The sequence below is a fragment of the Spea bombifrons genome, chromosome 1, assembly GCF_027358695.1.
Source record: "Spea bombifrons isolate aSpeBom1 chromosome 1, aSpeBom1.2.pri, whole genome shotgun sequence".
In the NCBI taxonomy this organism is placed as follows: domain Eukaryota; kingdom Metazoa; phylum Chordata; class Amphibia; order Anura; family Pelobatidae; genus Spea; species Spea bombifrons.
Genome location: NC_071087.1, coordinates 72,532,052 through 72,559,496, shown reverse-complemented (window position 1 = coordinate 72,559,496; position 27,445 = coordinate 72,532,052). Strand labels below are relative to the sequence as shown.

The 27,445-nt window shown below is 43.3% G+C and overlaps 1 protein-coding gene across 1 annotated transcript in view; it reads right to left on the bottom strand.

The window, feature by feature from the left end:
* The window catches only part of ADGRL3 (adhesion G protein-coupled receptor L3), a 792,897-nt gene that overhangs the window by 108,535 nt on the left and 656,917 nt on the right, over nt 1-27,445 (bottom strand). Inside the window, exon 21 of the mRNA XM_053463509.1 lies at nt 19,385-19,510. Coding sequence (XP_053319484.1) covers nt 19,385-19,510 — 126 coding nt within the window. The remainder of the gene's footprint in view (nt 1-19,384; nt 19,511-27,445) is intronic.

Below are 27,445 nucleotides of genomic sequence, written 5' to 3'. Positions count from 1 at the left end.
AATTTTTGTATATCTTTAGAATGATTCCCTTGAGTATACCCTATAGCTGGATGGAGCTAATCCAACGATCCTTTAATAGATTAATTTGGGCAGCTAGGAAACCAAGATTGAAACAGCAATTGATTTCAATGAATAAATCACAAGGAGGTCTAAGCGTGCCACTTATTCAAGACTATTCACAAGCGGCTATATTTTTACAAGCATGTTTAACACAGAGAAATGAAGCAACTCAAGAACCGTGGTATAGAGCAGAGATTCCAAGAAATTACCCATATAATAATTTACAAACTATTTTTTGGTTATCGACCAAAAAAGCCACTCATATAATGGAAACGGCAAATAGTACGGTTCTGAGACAGCTCCTTAAAAATTGGAATTGGGTAAAAAGACAGGCAGGATTAAAAGATAAGATCATAACGAGCCTCCCACTCCATATTTTGGGAAAATGTATGGAGAATATAAATTTGAAACCCTGGAGCCAAAGAGGCATACTCTCAATAAAAAACTTGACGGATGGAATTGCTATTAAATCCTTTTCGCAACTCCAAATTGAATACCAGCTTCCAATTGAAGAATGTTATAATTATTTAAGAGTAAAAAGTTTCCTACTAAAGTCACTAAAGTGGAACTTAAACCCCAAAATACAAGAACTCCTAGTCTATTTGACAGAAGGAGACACTCAGCGAAAAGCACTCTCAAAGGCGCTTCAACTTATAGCATTACTGAAAAAAGATTATACCCCTTTGGCCCTAAAAAAATGGGAGAAGGATCTGGGAAGTAGAGTTACTATAGAGGACTGGAATAAATCGTTGAATCTAACGTATAAAAATATACACTGCCTAAACTTGAATGAGGTACAATATAAATTAATGAATCGTTGGTATCTAGTTCCTACAACTTTAGTAAAAATGTATCCAAACAATATACCGAACTGCTGGAGATGTGGATATTTTAAGCGAGATTTTCTCCACATATGGTGGTTTTGTCCCCTTTTAAATAGACTGTGGATGAAGATATCGGAAAAACTTACAGATATATTTGGCTCGCAATGGACATTAACTCCAGATAGAGCGTTACTACATTTGAATTTACCTAAAGCCACAAGTCAAGAAATACAACTATTATTACATATATTGACAGCCATTAAGATAGTAATAGCTAGAAAGTGGAGATCCCCAGAGCCAATATCATGGATAATAGTAAGATCGCAAATCCTACACCAATGCCACATGGAGAAATTGATTACAACACAAGATAGACGTACCGTATTGGCTCAGATATAGGCCGCCCCCGTATATAGGCCGCACCCTAAAAGTTTGGTGCTTTTTTAAAGAAAATTTTTTTTTCTTTAAAAAAGCACCAAAAAACATGCTGCCACTCTGTCCCCCCCCGAGATATGCTGCCACTCTGTCCTCCCCCTCCGAGATATGCTGCCACTCTGTCCTCTCCCCCTCCCTGAGATATGCTGCCACTCTGTCCTCACCCCCCTCGAGATACGCTGCCACTCTGTCCCCCCCCCCCTCGAGATACGCTGCCACTCTGTCCTCCCCGCGATATGCTGCCACTCTGTCCTCCCCGCGATATGCTGCCACTCTGTCCTCCCCCCCCCGACTTACCAGAGCAGACTCCCGGGTGTCTTACGGGGCCGGAGGGGGACATCTATGCACATCGTGTATACAACTCCCGGTGCCGGCACTCAGCGGAAGTGCCGGTACCGGAAGTTATATAGGCGTATTGCGTAGACGTCTTCCGCCGGCCCTGCAAGACACCCGGGAGTCTGCCCTGGTAAGTCGGGGGGGTTAGAATGCATCGTGCGCACGTTCACCGGCAACGGCGCATCGCGGCTGCCGGTGAACGTCCGTGCGATGCGCTTAGACAACCTACCGTGCCGGTACTCCCCCCGTGGAAAGTGCCGGCAGGGGAGGCTGTCTGAGCGTATCAGACAGTAGGATGCAGGTCCCCTGCACCGCTGCGGGGGATCTGTATCCTAACCCTGCTGCCTGCCCGGCGCCCGGGACTGCATGTCCCGGGCGTCGGGCGCTAGACCCCGAATATAGGCCGCACCCCCACTTTAAAGACTTAAAGTGGGGGGAAAAAGTGCGGCCTATATTCGGGCCAATACGGTACTATTAAAAATCAGGAAATATGGGAAAGTGGATCAACCTCATTTCAGACGGCAAACTAGATTAGAAATAAGTCTGACTAAATACTTTAGATCTACTTTTCTTTTGTCCCTGGCTATAGGCTAAGGAAACAAATAAGGCCAATATATCTTAGTAACGATAATGGAACATATATATACACCAATATGTAAATGTGAAAACCCCAAATGAGTCCATACTTACATATTCGGTATATTTAATCTATGGAATCAGGGAATCCACAATAACTGTTGTCTCAGTTTTGTCAATTTTTTTAATTGTACCTTGTTTTGTTATTTGTCCAAATATTGTACTGTATTTCCTTTTTTATGTTGTATTTTATACTCAAAAAACAAACAAATAAAAAAAATTAAAAAAAAGGCATATTATGGGGCAGAGTGGCATATAGGGAGGTATAAGGCATTTCAGGAGGCCGAGTGGCGTATAGAGGGTTAAAAAGGCATTTCTGGAGGCAGAGTGGCATTAAGGGGGTTAAAAGGCATTTCACAGAGCACTCTGCCTCCAGAAATGCCTTATGCCCCCCATTTAACACTCCCTCCCTCTCCCTCCTCCAAACTTACCGGGGCTCTACGCACTTGAGCGTAAATTGTCTACGTGAATCGCGTAGAGCTCTACAAGCTGCCCGGACTAAGCACCGGGGACTCAGAAGCACCGGTAAATTGGCGGGGGGCATAACACAGGAGGATCCAGGTCCCCTGCATCTGAGTCCCCGGTGCTTAGTCCGGGCAGCATGTAGAGCTCTATGCGAATCGCGTAAAGCTCTACACGCTGCCCGAACTAAGCACCGGGGACTCAGAAGCACCAGTAAGTTGGGGGGGGGCATAACACAGGAGGGAGATCCAGGTCCCCTGCATGGTGCACTAAGATGTTGTTTAAATCAAACACCCCCCATCGTATTCCACTATGCTGAAAATTCATTTATGTCTATATTAAATACCCTGTGTGTGACTCTGAATAAACAGTTCTTGTACTTCACCCTAGGGATTTGGGTGATGGAGAGGGCCAGTATACAGTTCTTGTAAGAGCTAGGAAGCACTATTGACGGAGGTACCCAGTTGGGAGACAGGGCGCCATCACAGCATGCATGAGTATCAATGTACTTGGGAGATGTTGCTGAACCCATATTGTGGAGGCCATGACATATACCAGGAGCTATAAATATATACCTTAAAGTACAATTTGTGTAAAAACCACAAAATTAGTTATTACCACAAAGTTTGACAAAGGCTGGTAACAGAATTAGTCCATGAAAAGTATTAAAATACCAGCATTTGAAATACCTTGGGGTGTCTGCCAAAAATATATGATTTGAAAGGGGTAAATTAAACTGACCAGCTTCAAAGATGGCGCATATAAGACATGGGACAGGATTACAATATTTTGGGGGGTAATGTTTTGAAGTAGCAAAACCTGTGTGGGTATACTTAACCAGAGAGATGAAAATTATAGATACAGGGTCACCGCAAAAATGTTAAAACAGCCTTAGTCACAAAGGGCACAAAAAATAAAAAAGGGTTAATTATTTAGGTATTCCACTTTTTTGCCTTTTCCCTGTTTGTTATCTGCATAATCCCTCTAATCCCAAAGAAATGATTTTAGATGGCCCCGGTAAGTAACTTGAAATCTTGTTTAAGGGTCATCGGAATTCAGTCTCTTTTGAATTTTGTACAAGTTCAAGCATTATAGGGTGTGTAATGCTTATCCCATAAACTGTAGAGGACATGGATGTTTTGTGGTGGTTGAAACCACAAAATAAATAATTTCAAGGACAGTTTCCAATTCCTTCCTAAAGAGATACTTAAGCCATACTATATTCTCATGATGGCACTATTAGCATCCCAGAGAACTCAAATGACAAACTTGGTCCCAGCTATGGCGTGGGCCAACCATTATAAAGGAAATTCAAGTCTGTTGGATTTCCTTTAAAAGCAACACAGGAATCGTACTGAACTGCTGAGGATCGGACACTATATTTCTCTGGCAGGAAATTTGGGAATATGTTGGACCTCACACCACCTGAACCAGAATTTCCTTCAGCCGGTCCTTTCTGAAGATGCACGTGAGAGCCGCCCTTAAGTGTTCTGGCGCCCTGTGCGGACTACTCCTTTGGTGCCCCCCCATTCCATCCCCTTCTCACTGCCCCCCTCTGCCCCTTCTCACCGCCTCCCCCCTCTGCCCCTTCTCACTGCCCCCCCGCCCCTTCTCCCTGCCCCCACAACTTTATTTAATATGGAGGATGTTAAATAAAGTTAAAAAAAAAAAAAATTCTTTAATTTAAGTCTCGGGCAGGCGCCCCTGTTGCCATGGCGCCTGCACAGGTCGCACACCCCTAAGGCCGGCCCTGCACGTGATTATTGCCAGAGTTGCGAGGTTTGCCAGAAGATATCGGATATCAGGGAAAAAACTTTACCTGTAGTTGGGAAGCCATTTAGTCGGATTGCCGTAGACATCAAAGGACCCCTAGCTAAGCCTAGCCCACTGGTACAAGGAAGATCTCTGCAGCAGAGATACTCAGTCGGAGTACGGGTCTCAGTCACACACATTGGTATTTAAAACAGTACAAAGGGGAAATTTACAAACAATAGTAACAGCCAAACACGTATAGAGAAGAATCAGGCTCTTCTTTGTGAACGGCAAATATGCACTCCTTAGCCCAGTAGGGGGGCACTATTGTAGCCAGTAGGAAAGATGATAAACGTGGGTGGTCCCTAGTAGCTGAATTGTCTAGGGGTGGATTTTAGGTAACCGAGAAATCAAAGATAGTAGATTTCCAAAACAAAAATATTGTCCCAAATTCAGGGAATAAAAGTTAACTATGGTATGATACTCATATAGTCAGTCATAATTGGGGGTGGTAGATGTTTTGCTATGTCAGCTTGTAAAATTGGTGCGTATATTTTGTCAACGCTCTGCTGATTCCATAGCTGTAAAGTTCCACACTTCCACTGGTCTTAATATCAGCACAAAAACTGTGTGGCGGGAGCTTCATGGAATAAGTTTCCATGGCAGAGCAGCTGTATAACAAGCCTCATCACCAACTACAATGCCAAGGGTCGGATCAAGTGGTGTAATGCACACCCCCACTAGACTCTGGAGCAGTGGAAATGGGTTGTGTGGAGTTAAAAACCATGGTTCTCTTTGCAGCGTTCTGGGCTTGGTGGATGCCAGGAGAACATGCCTGACTGCATTGTGCCAATTGTAAAATTTGGTGGAGGAGGGATAATAATATGGGGCTATTTTACAGTAGAAGTATTGCATCACTTCTGTTCTAGCCAGTTTAATTACTAAGTATACCATATGGCCTATGCATCCCTCACGGCCATAGTTTCTGATATTCAAGATAACGATCTTCTGAGCGAACCCTAAGTTTAACATTTGGGTTTTAGAAAGATTTAGCTTTAAATATTTAATAAAGCTGAAGATTACTTAGAATTATTATGTCTTTTGCACAAAGGCCCAATGTAACGGGATCCAGACATTTTCTGGTGTTCCCTCTTTAACGGTTCTTGGTACCCTGAATGGGTATATCTGTTAAAGTCGGCTTCTTCTATTACTCTGACCAGTGAACCTCACGCTTTATTATCGGCCATGCTACTACCTTCCCCTCAAGAAACATGAGCCGAGACTAGACTAGGTGTTCCCCTTGTGCTGGTCAGATTCCACTTCCCTCCTGCTTGGCGGCTGACCGGGACCTAGCCATGAATTCATGGAATTGTACGGCGGCTAGGAATTGCGGCAATGCCCGCTGACAACTGGAACTGTCAGTATGGACCCCTGTTGTCCCACCACTTCGATCTTGGCTAGTGCTTGGGTGAATATGAAGGGATAATGTAACAAAAGCACAAGTACCTACATGAGGTTTTCTGGGCAGAATAACTCCAACAGCGATAATCCAGGATTTAGACAATCCCAACAGTGAGGGGGCCACCGTGAAGACAGAATATAGGTAGGCAATAGTTGGTACAATTGCAGACCGCATGAACACTGTGACAGAATGACCTGTCATACAAGGCCCCAAGGTAGTCAGAGATGGCTCCAGCCTGGCTGCCAAACAGGCAGGAACTCCATTGTTTAATTAATCCCATCAATAGGATTGTTGATTGGGGATTAAAGGTTGGGTTGAATACATGTATCTGTTAATTTATGTTAATGAAGTTCTGTGGCTATATGAGTCTATGTTTTACTACAATAAACTGTTCATTCCTGTTGTACTAAATTCAAGGTAATTGTGTGTCTACTTATTGGGTACACATAGCAGGGTTCCAAGGTGCGCATGCTGGCTGGTGCTGGAAGTGATTCCAGGGACAAAAGGAGGATACATGTGGGTGATCTCTGGGAGTTACTACAGCTCTCTTGCTGAACCCGTTACAAACACAATCCAAGGAGGGGTTAAATCCAACAGAATGGTCAGGGAAGCCGAGTCAGTTAACGAAGCAGGTAGTCAGACAAGCCAGGGGTCCCAGCAGGAGCAGGTAGTCAGACAAGCCAGGTCAGTTCACAGGTGTCACGGTGTAAGGTAGATGAGGTGGATCCGACTATGCAGATAAGCACTGCTAAGGGAAGTCCAGTAAAGAGTCCGTACTCGAGGGCAAATAACAGGCAGCAAGGTCAAACTATTCCGAGGTCAGGGCAGGTAGATCAGGTGCAACAACGTGTAAACAGGTCTGGGTTCGTAGGCAGGCAGAGTAGAATCGAGGTCAGTTAACAGGCAAGAGGTCGGTACACAAGGCAAAGATATAGGAAGTTCAAGAAAACAGCACACCCAAAAGCTTAATAACGCTTAGAACGGGCAAAGATAGGGAATACAAATGGGGTTTAAATAGGAGATAGGTACTCACGTCACAGGCCACGCCATGCGTGGAGGACGCGGCATTAGGTCCGCAGCGCGGATGCGTGTGCACGGCCGTGGTTGAGCGCGACGGAGCAGGCCGAAGGGGGTAGAGCGCATGAAAACGAGTGACGCAACGAGGGGCGTGAACAAACCGAGCAGTCACCCACGTCCGCTCCTCAGGACCGTAACCCTTCCACGCCACGAGGTACTGCAGGCCGTTCCGCACCCTACGGGAATCAAGGATCCGGTCGACAACGTACTCCTCATGACCCTGAATGTCCAGCGGAGCAGGAGGCCGGAACGGAACAGTAAATTGGTTGGACACGTAAGGCTTGAGTAAAGAAACGTGGAAGGACCGTAAAATCCGCATGGTAGGCGGGAGGTCAAGGGACACAGTCACGTCGTTGAGCCTTTTGCGGATGTGAAAAGGGCCTGTGAAAAGGGCCTATGAAATGGGTCCCAAAGCCTTGGACGGTTGGCGTAAACGGATGTTGCAGGTCGACAACCACACCCGATCCCCTACATGGTAATCCGGAGGAGGAGATCTCTTGGCGTCAGCAAACCGCTTACAGCGGAGTTGGGCTTTACAGAGGACGTCTCGAAGAGACTGCCAATGTCCATGTCCGCCACACAACTGTCGACCGCCGGCACTGTAGAGGAGGAATGAGAAGACGGAGGTGGTAAAATGACAGGGTAATAACCCAGGGCAGCAAAGAACGGGGTACAGCCGATGGACTCATGTAGTGACCCGTTGTAAGCCATCTCAGCGAGCGGGAGGAGAGACGACCAGTTGTTCTGGCGTTCGTTGCTGTACATCCTCAGATATTGTTTGAGGGTTTGGTTTGTTCTTTCTGTTTGTCCGTTTGTCTGTGGGTGATAAGCAGACGACAAATTGAGCTGTATGGCGAGTTTATGGCAGAGGTGTCTCCAGTAGCGGGATACGAACTGCGTGTCACGATCAGACACCATGTGGAGAGGAAGGTCGTGATGGCAGACGATGTCATTGAGGAAGACGTCAGCCAGTTGCATAGAAGAGGGTAGGCATGGTAAGGCGACGAAATGTGCTTGGTTGGAGAATCGGTCGACAATCACCAAGATTGTGGTGTGCCCTTGCGACTTGGGTAGATCCACAACAAAGTCCAGAGACACGTGTGTCCAGGGAACCGTGGGAACGGGAAGATGATGCAGGAGACCTTGAGGGCGCTTCCGAGAGGACTTCTGACAGGCGGCAAGGTAAGACCGTATGTCCCTGATAAGGGATGGCCACCAGAACAACTGTCAGATGTGGTATTCCGTCTTCCGAAAACCTGAGTGTCCTGCGAGAAGGGAATTGTGACCCCAGTGAAGGACGTCCGCGCGATACTTGGGAGGGATGTAGAGACGGAACGGAGGAGGACGTCCAGAAGTAGGAACGGTCCCTTGGGACATGCGGATTCTGCTCATCGTGTACGTAGACAGGCCGGCGATAAGACGTGTAGAGGGTATGATGGGTTCATCGCAGTGTTTGTCTCGTAGGTTCTGTCGGGATAGGGCGTCGGCTTTGACGTTTTTGGTGCCTGGTCTGTAGGTGATGTAATAATTGAACCGGTTGAAGAAGAGTGACCACCGTGCTTGCCGTGGACGTAATCTCTTGGCACTTTCGATGTATGACAGATTTTTGTGGTCTCTCAGTACGATCACGGGTTGTTCTGTGCCTTCCAGTAGATGACTACTAGTACCGATGCTGGAACAAATGGTGATAAAAGGTACTAGGCTCAATATTCTTGGTAAGATGAAGGTGAGAGCGTATAAAGAGACCTTGTCCTTGTAATCATGCCTATTTATACCCTTTTACATTTGGTTAGGGTATACGTTAAGGAATCCTATTGGAGCAGTCATATGATACACCGGCATTCCACAGAAGACCCTCTAAGCTAAGTAACATAATTGATAACATATGTTCCTAGCAGTGGCGACTCTAGAAACAATATATGGGGGGGCACACAAGATACCACAGTCAAACTGGGGGGCATTCATAATTTCCAAAAGTAATGTGCTATGGAATTATACTTTTGTTATTGGGCTAAAATAATACTTGATCATTCAACATGGGAAGCCTGAAGCCACAATTGAGTGCGACTAATCCTTGAAATAAATATTAAATAACTTTTCCACTAAATGATTTCAGGGCCTTGAACGTTTTGTCCCCTGAAGTCACTACAACTTCAGGAGGGCATTTTATCTCATCAGGACAGGCTCTGCCACACCGACAACCAAACACACACACACACACCAGGACAGGCTCTGCCACACAGACACCCACACACATCAGGACAGGCTCTGCCACACCCACATCCAAACACACACACACCAGGACAGGCTCTGACACACTGACAACTGAACACACACACCAGGACAGGCTCTGCCACACCAACACCCAAACACACACCAGGACAGGCTCTGCCACACCAACACCTATACACACACACCCGAGGACAGGCTCTGCTACACTGATAACCAAAAACACACAAACAGCAGGACGCAATCTACGTCACAGACGTCTACATCAGGATGGATTTTTCACACTGCATTGTCGTTTATACCCCCCTTAGTGTTTTGCCCCTTGTGTATTGATGCCCCTGCTGCCCATTTATATATTAATATTAGCCCCAGTTGCCGATAGCAGGTATAGATCAACACATTAGCACACAAACCAAGCTTTACATGTATAGATCAACTGATATTCACTTGTGATCTCAGCACTGAAGGTATATATCAAATAAACAGAATCAGACATTTGCAGGTATACAATAGTATATGAAACGTAGCATTGCAGGTATAGATCAAATAAATACATGGAAACAGCATTGCAGGTATTAATCAACTGAATAAGACATACAAACACTGTATTTGCAGGTATACATAAATAATGTATGGAAATATATAGATATGGCTCTACAGAATAACGCAAAAACCCAGCTTTGCAGGTATAGATCAACTGGAATTCACATAAAAACACGTCATTAAAAGGTATATTTAAAACCCCCTAAATTACAGGCATAGATCACAGGTTGCGTCCACACTGCCCACACAGCAATCACACTCCTATCATACCAAGGCAACCAGTAAATGCTGGTACCTAGGCAAGATGGGACTGTGGTTGCTGTGATTGCTGTTAGCAATCACACTCCTATCATGCCAGGTCAGCCAGTACATGATGGTACAGGGTGGCTGTAAGTGATGTGCAGACCCCATACTGCTGGCAGCATCAATACACAAGGGGCAGCTAGCTAGGTTTCAGCATGTACTGGCTGACTTGGCACGATAGGAGTGTGATTGCTAACAGCAATCAAAGTCCCATTATGCCTAGGTTCCAGCACTTACACATCCAACCAGTAAATGCTGGAACCTAGGCATGATGGGACTGTGATTGCTGTTAGCAATCACACTCCTATCATGCCAAGTCAGCCACTACATGCTGGTACAGGGTGGCTGTAAGTGATGTGCAGACCCCATACTGCTGGCAGCATCAATACACAAGGGGCAGCTAGCTAGGTTTCAGCTTGTACTGGCTGACTTGGCATGATAGGAGTGTGATTGCTAACAGCAATCAAAGTCCCATCATGCCTAGGTTCCAGCCCTTACACATCCAACCAGTAAATGCTGGAACCTAGGCATGATGGGACTGTGATTGCTGTTAGCAATCACACTCCTATCATGCCAAGTCAGCCACTACAGGCTGGTACAGGGTGGCTGTATGTGATGTGCAGACCCCATACTGCTGGAAGCATCAATGCACAAGGGGGGCAGCTAGCTAGGTTTCAGCATGTACTGGCTGACTTGGCATGATAGGAGTGTGATTGCTAACAGCAATCAAAGTCCCATCATGCCTAGGTTCCAGCACTTACACATCCAACCAGTAAATGCTGGAACCTAGGCATGATGGGACTGTGATTGCTGGTGGCAATCACACTCCTATCATGCCAAGTCAGCCAGTACATGCTGGTACAGGGTGGCTGTAAGTGATGTGCAGACCCCATAATGCTGGCAGCATCAATACACAAGGGGGGCAGCTAGCTAGGTTTCAGCATGTACTGGCTGACTTGGCATGATAGGAGTGTGATTGCTAACAGCAATCACAGTTCCATCATGCCAAGGTTCCAGCACTTACACATCCATGCTATCACACACACACACACATTCATTCATATACTCATTCATTCACAGATTCATTCCCTCAATCACCCATACTCATTCAAACACCCTCCCCACCCCCTTACCTGCACTGCAGCTCCTCGATGCCGCTTACAGACTTCAGCAGGGGGCGCGGCCTCCCTCTGCGTTCACTGCTAGCTTCCGCTTCCTCTATGCAGTACAGAAGACCCTCCCACAGGTAAGTAGCAGGGCTCGAGGTGCGGCCCAAGTAAGATCGGTTGCCCTGGCTGCCGATCTTACGCGGGCCGCACCCTCTCTCTCCTCCACATTAAAAAAATAAATAAAAAAAAAAAGACGGGATTTAGAGTCGCATTGCGACTTTATTCCAATTTCGGCAGGGGGGCAACAGGGGGAGCAAGGATTAACCTAGGGGGGGCAATTGCCCCCCCTTGCCCCCCTGTAGCGACGCCACTGGTTCCTAGCACTCAAGTTGCATTCAGGCCTAACATGTGCAGAACAAAATAAAAGTATAAAAATGATTTCTTACAGATATTAATATAAAGTTATATATAATACTGTATTTTCGCGAATATAAGACCAGGTTTTTTTTGTCAAATGCTCTGAAAAATACCCCTTGTCTACATTCGACTACAAGACTAAGATCCAGATCCCCTGCAGCCTCCTCTCTGGCAGCCGGTGAACATCCGCTGCTCCATGGAACTTCTGCCAGAGCGCTAGCGTGACATGACCTTCAGGTGCTCTGCCATAGAAGCCCCTGCGGATAGAAGCCCCTGCGGATGTTCCGGCTAGCTGCGGAGGTTGTCAGTGCGCAGATGTTCACTGGACGCCAGAGAGGAGGATCGCCTGCAGTGCTACAGGGGACCTGGATCCTTCTCTCTGGCATCCAGTGAACATCTGTGTAATGCGCATAGACAACCTCTGCATCTACCTAAACTTCCAGCGTAGAAGCCCCGGCGGAAGTGCCGGGCAGAAGCCGGGGTTGTCTATGCATAACGCGCAAAGTCCACCAGCTGCCCCCACTAGACACCAGGGAGTCTGAAGCAGGGGGACAAGTCGGGTGGAGTGGCGTATATGGGGGTAAAAGGCATATCAGGGATATGTGTGTGGTGTCCACTAAATGACCTGTATCATGCTATAACCATGAATTCAATATACAAGCAAAGTAAGCATAGGTTAATAAATATGGCCAACACAGACATATAGCAGGAAATCCCTTTCACAGACCACCAATATTTCAAAAAGTACAGTACAGCCAGACTGTCTGATAGACATCTAGATAGGTTAACCTTTCCAGTGTCAGAGAGTCCCACAATAGCTAACATACACATATACTGCCTGTAGCACACATTTAATTATTCACTTTGCACAGAGCCTGAGACTGTTTTCAGGTTACACCATGTGTCTTGTCTGCCGTGCTCCTACCTCAGATCAGCCAAGGCGGGCAATTGCCCCTATTTCGAGGGCCAGTAAGCCCCTAGTGCTTCAGCCAACAAATTATGTGCTGTGCAATTTAATAGAGGCAGTTAACATATACATAACAAATATACATTAATACGTACAGACACATTAGGAGTTGGAAACCCTGCGCATGAGCTTGCCATCTAACCTAATTGTACTTTTGTACAAGGTTTCTTGCAGGAATGACAGGCTTATGAGTGCCCTTCCTGTGAGCTTACAATCTAAGGGATCTCTATAAGGGAGACCAAGCTGTTAGAATACAGCCTTATCCCTGTGAAATATGTCTTGCTCTAGAGCTGGTCAAGGCATGAAACTGGCTTAACATTTAAAAAATGGTCAAGCCAGTCAAATATGAGCCCCTGGGCAATCCAATGATCAAATCACTTTTCTTTAGTGTAAGGGCACTGTCCATCACCTACCCCCAGCCAAAGTCTTGTGTATTTAAATGCATACAAAATTCCTATTAAAGACAGATTCCACATGTCTACTTGGTAACTTCCTTGAAACTAATAATAATAAAACTAAATAATAACATGACAGATAAAGAGCTTTTATCTATAAAGTCCACCCTGGAAGAATGTAGCCATTTTTTGCAAGGTTCTTCTTATCTGATTACAGAAATTATTAATATCTTTGTTTTTCTTTTGTTTCCAACTACATACCCTTTGCCCTCCTGCCCCTATAAGGTTGATGCCCTTTCTCTGATTGATAACGAAGAAGTAGTCAAAATGTCTCATTTAGCTTTTGGTCTAGGGTTTTATTCTAAAGACAATAAAATATATGTTCCTCCCTCTGTCCGAACTGACATTCTTTCTTTACGGGTGACAGGAGTTTTTTTTTTTTTTAAATCAAAAGATATAGTAGAATAATACTTCTGGTGGTCTGATCTTCTAAAGGATGTTAGACAATAAGTTATTTCTTGTACAGTTCGTGCCAGAGCTAATAGAGGTCATCTTGCAACCACAGGTCTATTAGACTCTCAAACTAATCCACCACAACCTTAGGAACACAAAACCATGGACTTTGTCTACCAACCTGTCTCCTGTAACTGCAATACTATCATGGTGGTACCATGTTCATGTTCCGGCTTTAGTCCTTGCCTTCCACCATGCCCATCCCTCTTGCCCTACATCTAGTGCAGTCATTGTAGGAGGGCACTGTCAGACGCAACACTTACCTGCTCCATGCAATCAACTGCCTCCTGCAACCTTCCATGATGCCGCTGGGTCCTCCATTATTCCGAGATGACTTCAGATAATACTCTGGTTGGTTGCTGTCTCCGGAAGTGATGCATAGAGTCTCTGAAACACATGCTCACTGTCACATCCTCAGGACCTGTCGGACGCGGGCGGGGGCCTGCTCGCAGATCACAGGGACCCGATACTACTATCTCCGGTCCTGTGGTCGGCGAGCGAACTACCGCTTGCAGTTCACGGGCACCCGAGAATCAGTTCCGTTCTTTCCGTGCCGGCAGTGGGCAGACTGACCGCCGACACAGGGGAAGGAAGATCAGTTCTGGGGACTCCTCGACGGGCAAATCAAGGGTTAACCGTCGATGCAGGAGTTCCCAAAAGAGTTCCCTTACCTGCCGTCCGGTCTCCTGGAGGTCGATGCCTCCGAGACCGTCGCAGGGGTCGTATTGTCACAACTCAAAGAACAAACCACATCACACAAGTACCATCCCTGTGCTTTCTTTTCATAGGGCTTTTCCGCAGCCAAACGGAACTATGACGTTGGTAATCGTGAACTCCTAGCCATCAAAATGACAGCCAGCAATTCCATTGTGGGCCTTTTACACGTGTCACAAGAGTTTTAACAAAACTTTTTTAACAAGAAAGTTATAGATTGTTCCTTTTTAAAACATACTCTGGGAGCTATAACTAATGTTTTGGGATCTGATCATCAAGTGGGTTTAAGCAGAAAGCTGTCGTTAACTGAATTACACAATGCAATTAAAAGCTTCTAAAAGATTCTAATGTTCGAATTCAAATTTTCCACTTGTTTTAAATGTTGACAATGTTCTTCTTTGAATAAATCAATATGTAATCCAGTTAGACCATAAGACGAAAGAGGTCATTCACAAAGTTCTGGAACACTGACGAGGCATTACGTAATTCAAGGGGCATAACAAGGTATTCATAATGCCCATACCTGTTATTGAAAGCAGTTTTCCATTCGTCTCCTTCCTGAATACAAACTAGATTCTAGATCCTATAAGGCCAAGTTTAGTGAATATGGTAGCATGTTTGAGTTGGACATAAAGATCTGTTATGATCTTTATAGTTATTTTGTTTACTCCCCTAAAATCGATGCAGAGTCACAGAGATCCCTTTTTTTTTTTGCAATAAAGAAGAAGCCGGCTCTTGCTGGGGAAGCTGAAGGTCTGATGAACCCTTTCTCTAAACTTTCTTCTATGTATTCTACCAATGTTGGGACAATGGGTAGGTATGCCCCGTAGGAGTAGTAGTATCTGGTAGTAATTATATTGCACAGTTGTATGCTCGATGTGGAGGTAACGCTTCTGCTTTTCTTTTTGAGAAAACATACAAATAATCCCAGTACTGAGAGGGTACTGGGTTACATGGGTCTTCTGTAGGTAATTCCAACACAAGACTTAATTTTGTAGGGGTATTACTACAGTTTTTTTTACTCCATGCCATCTGATCTGTCTTTCTCTCCAGTCAACGCTGGGATAATGTTGTTGCAGCCAAGACATTCCCAAAATAATCGGCATATGCGGGCTGGATAATACATCAAATTGTAGAGTATACCCACTATGGCTCCAATAGTCTTTGTTTGTAAGGAAACAATTCCTGTTCCCTTGTAGCCAAAATCCTACCCACTGACAGGTGCCATGATAACAACATTATCAGTGTTATTCACTTCAGTGGTCATAATGTTATGGCTGATGGCCATATATTATTAAATAATTACATAAATACGATTATTAACATTAAATAACTTTTTTGGTTTTAATTAAATAATTTTGGGTGCACATTTCACTTTTTTTTCCACTTTCTTCAATTTGGGATTTTGATCCAATACCATGTACATCCTGAGCCCATGGCTTATTTGCCAAAGGCTGGGGTGTCAAGTTTTCAAAAATATATGGTTTTGTGGAGGCAAATTGAATTAGCCAGCTTCAAAGATGTCTAAAAAGAACAGGGAGACAGATCAGGGAGATCAGATATCAAAATTCCAAGTTGGAAAACAGACATGTGCATGTCCCAAATGTGGCCTTTTAACACCCAAATATCCCAACAAACCTATACATAAGTAAAAATTACACTTTACAAAGTTTCACAAAGGCTGGTGGTAGAATGGAAAGTATTAAAATACCAAAAAGGCTGATTTTACTTTTTGTACCCTTCGTGACAATGGCCGTTTTAACATTTCTGCGCTGCTCGTGTTTAGCTGTAATTTTCTTCTTTCCCGTTTACTGAACCCACACACATTATATATTGTTTTTTTCAGGACAAGAAGGGCTTTCTTTAGAAGACATTGTTTTGATTGTATCATATTACTTACTATTAAAAAAAGTATAAAATATGGTGAAAAATTTAGAAAAAAATGACTGTTTCTAACTTTTAGTTGAAAAATCTTTTACTCATCTATAAAAGGTAATGAAAAAACCTGCTAAATGGATTCTACTATTTGTCCTGAGTTTAGAAATACCCAATGTTTTTATGTTTTTTTGCTTTTTTCTACACATTATGGGGCAATAAGTACAGGTAGCGTTTTGCTATTTCAAAGCCATTTTTTCCAAATCTGGTAATTCTTCCCCCCATGTGCCATTTCGGGTATCTTTGAAGCCGGCCAATGCAATTTACCCCATCAAGTCATATATTTTTGAAAACTAGACAGCGCAAGGTATTCCAAATGCTAGTATTTTAACCCCTTCCAAGCACTAATTCTACCATCAGCCTTTGTCAGACTTAATGGTAGTAATTTTTTTTGCATTTGTTTTTTCACACACATTTTACTTCAGGTATGAATAAACAGGTTCTGGTATATGTCACTATCATAAAACACCCCAATATGTGTGTAGAGCGATACCTCACATGAATGATTTTGCCTGGCTGTTTGGGGGCAAAAGGGCCACATTTGGGGCATGCGCATTTTCAATGTTGAACTTTGGCGTTTGGCGATCAACTGCCCATGCCCTATTTGGTACATCTTTGAGCCGGGCCATTTCAGTATGCCCAATAAAGCCATATATTTTTGAAAACTAGACACCCCAGGGTATTTCAAATGCTAGTATTTTAACTCTTTCCATGCACCATATCTACCACCAGTCTTTGTCAAACTTTGTGGTAGTCATTTTTTTGCATTTGTTTTGTCACACACATTTTACTTCAGGTATGAATTAAAAGGTTCTCGTATATGTCACTATCACAAAACACCCTAATATGTGTTCGGCAACATCTCCTGAGTACAGCGAAACCTCACTGATTTTGCCTGGCTGTTTGGGGGCAAAAGGGCCACATTTGGGACATGCTCATTTTTCAATGTTGAACTTTGGCATTTGGGGATCCACTGCCCATGCCCTATTTGGTACACCTTTGAGCCGGGCCATTTCAGTGTGCCCAACAAAACCATATATTTTTGAAAACTAGACACACCAGGGTATTTTAAATGCTGGTATTTTAACTCTTTGCATGCACACATTTTACCACCAGAATTTTTTCAAAGTTTGCAGTAGTATTCTTTTGTGTGTATTTTCCCCCCACACACCTATGTTTTGTATGAATTTACAGCTCCTGGTATATGCCGCTATCACACGATACCCCAATATGTGTTCAGCAACATCTCCTGAGCGCAGTGATACCCCACATGCATGGGTTTGTCATTTTTTTGGGGGAACTAAAAGGCCACATTTGGTACGTGTGCATTTTTCTAATTGGAAATTAGATGTGTGGCCATCCTTCCCCCCGTGTTAATTGGGACATTGTTGAACCCGGCCAATTCAATTTACCCCATCAAATCATACATTTTTTAAAAGTAGACACCCCATGGGCATTTAATATGCCAGTATTTTAACTCTTTCCATGCGAGAATTGTTTTAAGCTAATGTGCTAATTTTAGGACTTGCTCAAAAAAAAATATTTTTTATATATATATATATTTTTTTTTTGCCTTTTTAAAACAATTTTTTAAAAAAACTTGAAGGTTCCCCTGATAGTGACATCAGTGGGAAATTATTTTTACATTTTACTGGTTTTTTTACTATTTTTTTCTAATTATTTTTAATTTTATTTTATTTTTTAATTTATTTTTACTAATCACACTGTGATTAGAAAGCTGGGCTCCATTGACTTGCATGGTTGAATGCAGTACTTGTATTCAACTTGCAAGTGGAGCCAGAGTTCTCTAGAGAGTCTGGAGACCGTCTAGCGAACTTTTTCATCTTTATTATTTTTTTATCCCGGGCCGCCGCCATCTTCCTGATGGTGAAGATCACCGGTAGCGGTCACAGAGCGGTCACAGTCCATCCAGAGGTAAGTGTTTGGTATCACTGGATGCCTCCTGATCGAGGGATTCCAGCGACACCATTTAAGTTTAGGAGGTGATCGTTGATCGCCTCCTAAACTCTTTTAAAACGGGCGTCCGCCCGTTGACGCCCCGGGGAGGGGCCAGACATGGCTCCTGGTGCTGATCATGGCGTTGCTGAATGCCTCGAGGTCGAGGCATTACAGCAAAGCCGTTTGGGTGCAGAAAGCGAACGTAGATACTTTGGGGTGTCTAGTTGTCAGGCCTCCGGGCCTTCCCCTCGCCTCTTACCTGGGGCGTCCGCGGGGAACAAACGACAGCGTACCGTGACCCACACGCACCCCCATGGTGGGGATAGCAGGAGGAAGTGTCCTGGCCTCTGTGGACACCATCCCATTGGTGGAGATAGGGGAGCCGGAGAGAGAGGCTGGTAATCCCTTAGGGGGATTTCATAACCTCACAGGTGAGGGCAGAAACACCTGGGGGTAAGTGGGAGGGACTTTACCTGTGGATTATAAAAACCCTGCACACCCTTCAGTCTGTGCTTATTTATTGAGCTCTTTGGTTCCCTTAGCCCTGCTCTGACCCGTTTCTTTTCATATTCAGCCCTTGCTATTTGATTGACCTCCCAGCACCTGACCTTGGCATTGTTTTCTGGACTTCGTGTTTCTCCCTTCTCCTGACCCTGCTCGTTTCCGGTTATTGCACCTTCGCTGCATGCCCTGAATCGGATTTGCCTCTTGTACTTTGTCTTTTGTACCTACCTTCATGCTGGGCCACCCTGCTCTATGCTCCCAACCAGTCCTGCTAGAGCCCGACACTAGTCTTTAAAAAAGTATGTGATTCGATGGGGTAAATTTAATTGGTTGGCTTTAAAGTTGTTCCAAATAGAATATGAGCAATACGCTACTTATATTTATGGCCCTACAACTTACAAAAAAAGGGGAAAAACATAAAAACATTAGGTATTTCTTAACATTGGGATTAAAAATATATTTTGTTTTAACACTAAAACAGCAAGTCACAGTATTTTTCTACTGCCCATTTGCAGGTCATCTGACTTACCTGCAAACATGATATAGGGAAGAATAACAAAGTTAGAATTAACACGCATGTGACACAGTTTGAAGGCTATTAAATAACATAAGGTTGATTTAATTTGTTAAATTAACTACTGTAAACTGCATACTCGCATCCATTACATTTACAACCTTTATTTTTTATTACTTTAACTGTCCCCATTTGCAGAAAACATTATAATGGTTATAAAAAGTACCTGTGAATTTACCTGTGAGCCAGTAGAATATCGGCTAGGTGCACGAGAACTGGATGTTTTCCCTGAAACAACTGAATTTTCTGTACTTTTGCCACTACAGCACTGTGCACGTAAACATCTCCCATACTCTTTTCGCACCTAGGATATAGAAAGTAATCTTTGTCAGGATTTATTTAAGAAAATATGTTAAAAATTGATAATGGCAACGTTAAAAAAAAGATTTATATTTTACATTTGAAATGCCTTGAGTTTAGGTCTGGGTCTGCCACTTTTATGCAAAGAGGATGCTGGATTAGAGGTTGAATAGGTTAAAATAATTTGTATTTGTTTTTGGTGTGGTAGTTTGATAAATGGGTGTGCTAATAGGAAAGTAATTGTATGTAAGTCAATCATTGAAGATAGAAATTGGGTTACTAAAAAGAAAGGGGCCCCCTGGGCCAATAGGGAAGGGGGTCATGACTGCTGGCTCATGCCCAGGGCATAAGTCAGGGTCCATTTTTCATTGGTGGGTAGCTGCAACATTGTTGCAGCTATTAGGGTTATATTGGGGATAAGAGGTGAATCTTACCTCTTTCCCCTTTGTCACCAGCTACCTTGCAGACGTTCGTGTCAGAATTGCAGCGTCCCTGAAAGGAACAAATCACATTCAATGGAGACTGGCCAGATGCTGGAGTTGCTGCGAGTTTATGCTGCAGCTAACTGCAGATTATCCCTACAGGACCTGCTTCAGCAAGCACAGAGTGGAGCAGAACACCCACCTGCTGCTGACCATCCTGCGACCAGATCCAGAGGCAAGACGAGAAGGCGTTCCAGGCCTCCTGCTCGGCTCAGCCCCTGTCCGGTTCATTGTCGTCGAGGTGCTCTCACGAGGGAGCCCGTCCCGGCTGTTCCAGCTGAAGACGCTTCATCCTTCCCTTCCACGTCACCTGGCAGCTCCTTGCCACCAACTCCTGACGGGCCGCACAGTCCTTTGTCTCCGGTGCGGGACCGGGCTTCCACGTGGTGAGGCCGCGCTCCACATGACACGCAGAGTTAAAAGGGGCGTTCACGCAGCCCTCGTCCGTCGCTCTCCATGACACGGTCCAGAACGGCAGCGAGTGCGCATGTGCGTCAATCGCAGAGCGACGATGTGCATCTGAGCTTGTCTGCAGGACGGCAGGCGGAGCCACTGCACTCTTCAGTGGCTGAGGATCGTCCTGAGCATCCGTTGAACAGCCGGATGGCTTTTTCTTCTCCTCATCAGCAGCGCTCTGGCACCAGAGCGGCTAGGAGGAGGAGCAACACAGCAGCAGCAACCCTTCAGGGGCATGCAGTTGATTTACACGTCCGGGATGAGGCGCCACTGACCACATCTGGCATTCAGCACTTTCCGGGTCCATCAGGCTCTAGTCCTGTGGGTGAGTTTGGTGGTTATGGTGTCCAGGAGTGGGGTTTTGTTGCTAGTGGTTTGTCGGCTGAGGGTAGTGAGCTGGTGCAAATGCTTTAGACGGTGGTTGAACGGCTTACTTCCATTCCCTTGCCTCCTGTTGGTCAGATAAATCCCCTTGCTTGTGAATTGTCCCCCTTAGGTATTCATGTACCTGTTGAGGTTAAGAATAAAGTCTGGAATGGAGAGTTTGTGGATGTTTTGAGTTTAGTTCCCCCTGATAGAGAGTCAGTGGACAGGCCACGACAACCTGATAGTTTAGATGACAAGGATAAGGCTAAGCAGCTTCCATGGACTTTCGGTAACTGTTTGCAGGGTTTTTCTGTCTTTGTGGCTATTTTGTGTGAGAAGTCCCCTGACCGCAGTCCAGCTTTATTCGCTTATCTTTATTTAATCTGGCGAGTTTATAAGGTTTATGGATACCAATGCTGGTTCATGTATGACCAGCAGTTTCTCAGAAGATGGCGGACGCGTCCGGGTCTCAGATTTTATATGCAGGATGGCAATCTCTGGTTGTTACTCATGACGCCTGCCCGCCCGTTGACCTTTCGTGGGGCGACCGCATCCACGAAACAAGGACTTTGTTGGTTGTATAATGAGAGCCACGCAGATGGTATAACTCGTGCAGGTTCCGGCCTATGGCCGTAATTTAAGTTTCCCTTATGACCGAGTTCGTATTCGTTGGAGGATGGTTTCGGGGTCTTCGCTGGGATCAGCCGTGAGTTACATTTGTTGCGCAGGTTGGTGCCGCCTAATGTCATTTTGGTAATTCATGCCGGTGGTAACGACCCGGGTCAGGTAAGAACAATTGAGTTGATTCATAGAATTAAGAATGATTCTGGTCCTGGGTCGCGTTGGCGGTCTGGGTCCCCTGGCCAGCACAGATTTCAAATAAGCATGGTATGTTTGCCCATAATGGGCTTGGGGAGGCGTGTCCTGTGGGCAGCTTATGGCATCTACGGGAATAGGACTCTTGGTTTGTGTGGTAATTATCTGCCTGTTGGGTTTAGTGCTTAACAGCTGGCAGGTCATTTTAGGATGGGTTATATGTTGTACCGCTGGCCTGGGGAATGTTTATGTAAAATTCTAATAAAGCTGTGGCCAAAAGCCCTTTTCCCCCACTAAAGGTGTCTGTGTCTTTATTTATATGTGGGGGTTAAGCTTGGTGTTGGGTTCCTTGACCTCGGGCTATGAGCTTAAGCAGTCAAGGAAGGTTACTGTTAATGACAAGAGAAGGGTTAAGGTGGTACAGAAACAAGAGAGAAAGTTTACAAGAGATAAACAATTAAAATTCCTTAAAATACTAACACTGAGTTTTGATACATTTCAGAGTTTCCGAGATTTTAGGCCCAAAAAATATTTGCCACGCTGACTGCAGATTAGGGGAAGACTGTGAGAGTCAGTGCAATCTTCCCTCCTTTTGACCCTACCATGACATTGAGAGGTCCTCTCCCTTGTAATTATCCCCAGAGTCCCTTTGTCCCCTCATTCATTAAGCCATACCTCTCGTTTACTTACGCCCTGTAGTTCAGATATAGATCAAACAACACACAAACCATCACTTGAATGTATAGATCAACTGAATAAGACATACAAACCCTATATTTGCAGGTATACATAAGTAATGTATTGAAACATAGCATAGCAGGAATAGCTCAACACATTAACACACAAACCCAGCTTTGCATGTATAGATCAACTGGAAATCACATGTAAATTCAGCACTGAGGGTATAGAGGGTATATTTCACACAAATCATTTGCACATAATCATTAATGCATTCTCCTGATGAAAGTCTGAAAATAAAAGACTGAAACGTTGACTTGTAACACAGAGCTTTGAGAGATTTGTTGAAACCAAGTCCCGGGAGTGCCGGTAACTATTTTTGGAATATATATATGTATATACACATATGTATGTATGTATGTGTATATATATATATATATATATATATATATATATATACACACATACATATGTATGTGTATATATATATATATATATATATATATATACACATACATATGTATGTATGTATATATATATATATATATATATACACATACATATTTATGTATATATATATATATATATATATATACACATACATATATATACATACATACATACATACATATGTATATATATACATACATATGTATATATATATTTATATATATGTATACATACATACATATGTATATATATATATATATATATATATATTTATCCCCTTAAGGACCGGGCTCATTTTTCGTTTTGTACCCTGTGGGACCGAGGCTGTTTTGACACTTTTGTGGTGCTTGTGTTCAGCTGTAATTTTCTCCTCACCCATTTAGTGTACCCACATAAGTTATATATTGTTTTTTTCAGGACAAGATGGGCTTTCTTCAGATACCATTATTTTGATCGTATCATCTTATTTACTATAAAAAAAATAAAAAAAACATGGTGAAAAATTGAAAAAAAACAAATTTTATGACTTTTATTTGAAAAATCTTTTACTCACCTAAAAAAGCAAGTAAAAAAACTAGCTAAATAGATTCTACTACTTGTCCTGAGTTTAGAGATACCCAATGTTTTTATGTTTTTTTGCTGTTTTTTGTAAGTTATAGGGCAATAAGTACAAGCAGCGTTTTATGATTTCCAAATCTTTTTTAACAAATCTGGTCAGTCTGCCTCCATCTCCTCTTTGGAATATCTTTGAAGCCGGTTAACTCAATTTAACCCATTCAAACCATATATTTTTGAAAACTAGACACCCCAGGGTATTCCAAATGCTGTTATTTTAACCCTTTCCATGCACCAATTATACAACTACACTTTGTCAAACTTTGTAATAGTAATTTTTTTTATTTTTTTTTCCACACAAATTGTACTTTAGTTATAGATATACAGGTTCTGGTATATGTCACTGTCAAACAACACCCCAATATGTGTTCAGCAGCATCTCCTGAGTACAGCGATACCCCACATGCATGGGTTTGTCGGATTGTTTGGCTGGTAAAAGGCTACTTTTGGGGCATGCGTAATTCAGGTGGTCATTTGGTCATTGTGCCTCCCTCTCCTCTTTGGAATATCTTTGAAGCGGGTTAACTCAATTTAACCCATTCAAACCATATATTTTTGAAAACTAGACACCCCAGGGTATTCCAAATGCTGTTATTTTAACCCTTTCCATGCACCAATTATAGAACTACACTTTGTCAAACTTTGTAATAGTAATTTTTTTTATTTTTTTTTCACACAAATTGTACTTTAGTTATAGATATACAGGTTCTGGTATATGTCACTGTCAAACAACACCCCAATGTGTGTTCAGGAACATCTCCTGAGTGCAGTGATACCCCACATGCATGGGTTTGTTGGGTTGTTTCAGATTTAAAATGCCACATTTGGGAAGTGCGCTTTTTTTCTCCATTTTGGTCAGTCATTTTGGATAGGTACACTATGCCCTATCTTTGAGCTAGGCCACTCCAATTTACCCCATCAGCCATTTTTTTTATATATTAGACACCCCTTGGGTATTTGAAGTGCTTTTATTTTAACTCTTTGTTGAAATTTTTGAGAAATTTTAGCACTTGCTCAAAATAATAAACTTTATTTTTTAATTTTATTTTATTTTTTTAATACTTTTTTAATATTTTTTTTACAAATTTTGCTGGTACTCGATGGTTCATCTAGTGACATCACTGCATAATTATTTTTAAATGTTAGCACATTTTTTTTTTCCATTTTTTTTTTTTTTGAATATTTTACTAATCACATAGTGATTAGAAAGCTGGGCTCCATTGACTTGCATGGTTGAATGCAGTACCTGTATTCAACCAGCAAGTGGAGCCAGTTCTCTAGAGGGTCTGGAGACCCTCTAGCGAACTTTTTCGTCTTTATTGTTGTAGTTCCCGGGCCGCCGCCATCTTGCTTGATGGCGGCGGCTGCGGAGCGGTCACAGCCCACCCGGAGGTAAGTGTTTGGTGTCGCTGGATGCCTCCCGATCGAGGCATTCCAGCGACACCATTTAAGTTTAGGAGGCGATCGCCTCCTAAACGCTTTTAAAACGGGCGTCCGCCGCCATACAATGTATGGCGGCTGTTGACGCCCCGGGGAGGGGCCAGACATGGCCCCCGATGCCGATCTCGGCCTTGCTGAATGCCTCGACATCGAGGCATTGCAGCAAGGCCGTTTAAGCGAAGAAAGTGATCCTTGATCACTTTCTAAGCTTATTTAATTTTTTGACGATTCAGGACCGTCAAAGGTCATTTAGTGACCTTCTTGTTATGACGGTCCTGAACCGGCAAAGGTCGCGAAGGGGATATACATACATACATATGTATATATATATATATATATATATATATATACATACATACATATATATATATATATATATATATATATATACATACATACATACATACATATGTATATATATATATATATATATATATATATATATATATATCAAATAACAGATGGAATAAGTATCTTGTGATAATACCTTTTTTATTGGACTAACAGAATTTTAGAATGACAAGCTTTCGGGAGCTCTTCTCCCTTTCTCAAGTCTAAAGCATATCTGAGCAAAACGACACATAGAATTCAATGTAGTGTGGCAGGTGAGGGGGGGGTGCTTACTACCCAGATCTGATAAGGGAGGGTGAGATGTTGTAAAAGTATGTGTCCCTCTAGAGGGTCATAAATGTTCTGAGTAGGGAATGTGGAGGGGGGTTTTAGCACTGCACCAAAAAATACACCTTACAACTCAAGGAGCTCGTCAAATCCTTCCCTAAGGGGCTACAGCCAGAACTGGCATCACTTATACCAACCAACCCCTGCATGGGTACATTCTACATGCTTCCCAAAATCCACAAAGCAGGTAATCCAGGCAGACCTATAATTACAGGTATGGACACACTCACAGAACAGATCTCAGGACTGGTCGAAAACACCCTTAAGCCTCTTGTCATCAACACAAACAGCTTCATAAAAGACACCACTGACTTCCTCAACAAACTCAATCAAATCACCAACCTCCCTGCTAACACCATCCTAGTAATCATGAATGTGGAATCCCTGTACAGCAACATTCCACATAACGATGGCATTAAAGCCTGTTCACATTTTCTCTCAGGCCTGACAACCAAAAATACAACCCCCAAATCATCACAGAACTGATAAAATTCATCCTCACACATAACTATTTTGCTTTCAACAATGAAATCTACCTAAAAATCACGGGGACGGCTATGGGGACGAAGATGGCACCTCAATATGCCAACCTTTTCATGGCTGACCTAGAACAGAGATTCCTTGAAACACAAGACACCAAACCACACAAATATTACAGATACATCGACGATCTTCATCATTTGGACCGAAAGCGAGGAAAAACTGCAACAATTCCATGCCTCTTTTAACTCATTTCACCCGTCAATTAAACTAAAAATGGAGTACTCCACAAAATCCGTAAACTTTCTGGACACTACAGTAAGATGTAACAATGGAACAACCCACACCTCTCTTTACAGAAAACCCACAGACAGATGCAGCTATCGCCACAAATCCAGCTTTCACCCCTCCCATACTAAGCGGGGCATCATCTACAGCCAAGCAACCAGGTACCATCGAATATGCTCTGACCCCAACGACCGCACCCTGCATCTAAACAACCTCTCCAAATCTATGAAACAGAAAGGCTACCAATCAAAAACTATCAACAAACAAATCAACTCTGCTCTCAAAGTTCCACGCACACACCTGCTACAATATAGAGAAAAAAGAATCTCTACACGTGTACCACTTGTAGTCACCTATAACCCAGCGCTTGAAGAAATCCGGAAAGTCATCAAAGACCTACAGCCAATGCTAGCAGAAGATGAGACACTAAAAAACATCTTCCCTGAAACCCCCATTTTGGCCTTCAGACAACCACCAAACCTGCAACAAAAATTAATTAACCGGAAACTACCCATCGACAGAATTAATAAAGAAAAAGGGACCACACCGTGCAAAAGGCCCCGCTGCAAACTGTGCCAACACATATGCACAGACAACATAGCCACCCACAACAGCAAGACCTACAGTATTAAAGGATCATATACTTGCACATCTAGCAATGTAGTGTATATGATACAATGCACTAAATGCGACCTAGGATGCTACATTGGAGAAACCAGCCAGCAATTAAATGGAAGAATGAACATGCGCAGACATTCCATTAAACACCACAAGGAAAATTCCTACTGCACCCCTGTGGGACACCATTTCACGCAAAATGACCATTCTGTCAAGGACCTAAAAATCAAAGTACTGAAAGGGGACTTCAGTAATACCAAAGAAAGACAAACATTTGAAGTCAGAATGATTCAACTATTCAACAGCAAGAATAGAGGACTCAATGTCGATTTGGGTTTCCTGTCCCACTACACAGGTTTTACATAACCCCCCCACCTGCTATATGTACTGTATTTTTAGTGCACCATGTTCATCTATATGTACCTGTATATATGACAACATGTGTACACATATACATTCCCATCCCATTCTTATATTCATCACTGCATTCCTATTCCCTATATGTGAGCACTACCATCTTATGTTTTTTTTTTTTTGTTAATTTATCTTCAGCAGTGCTAAAACCCCCCTCC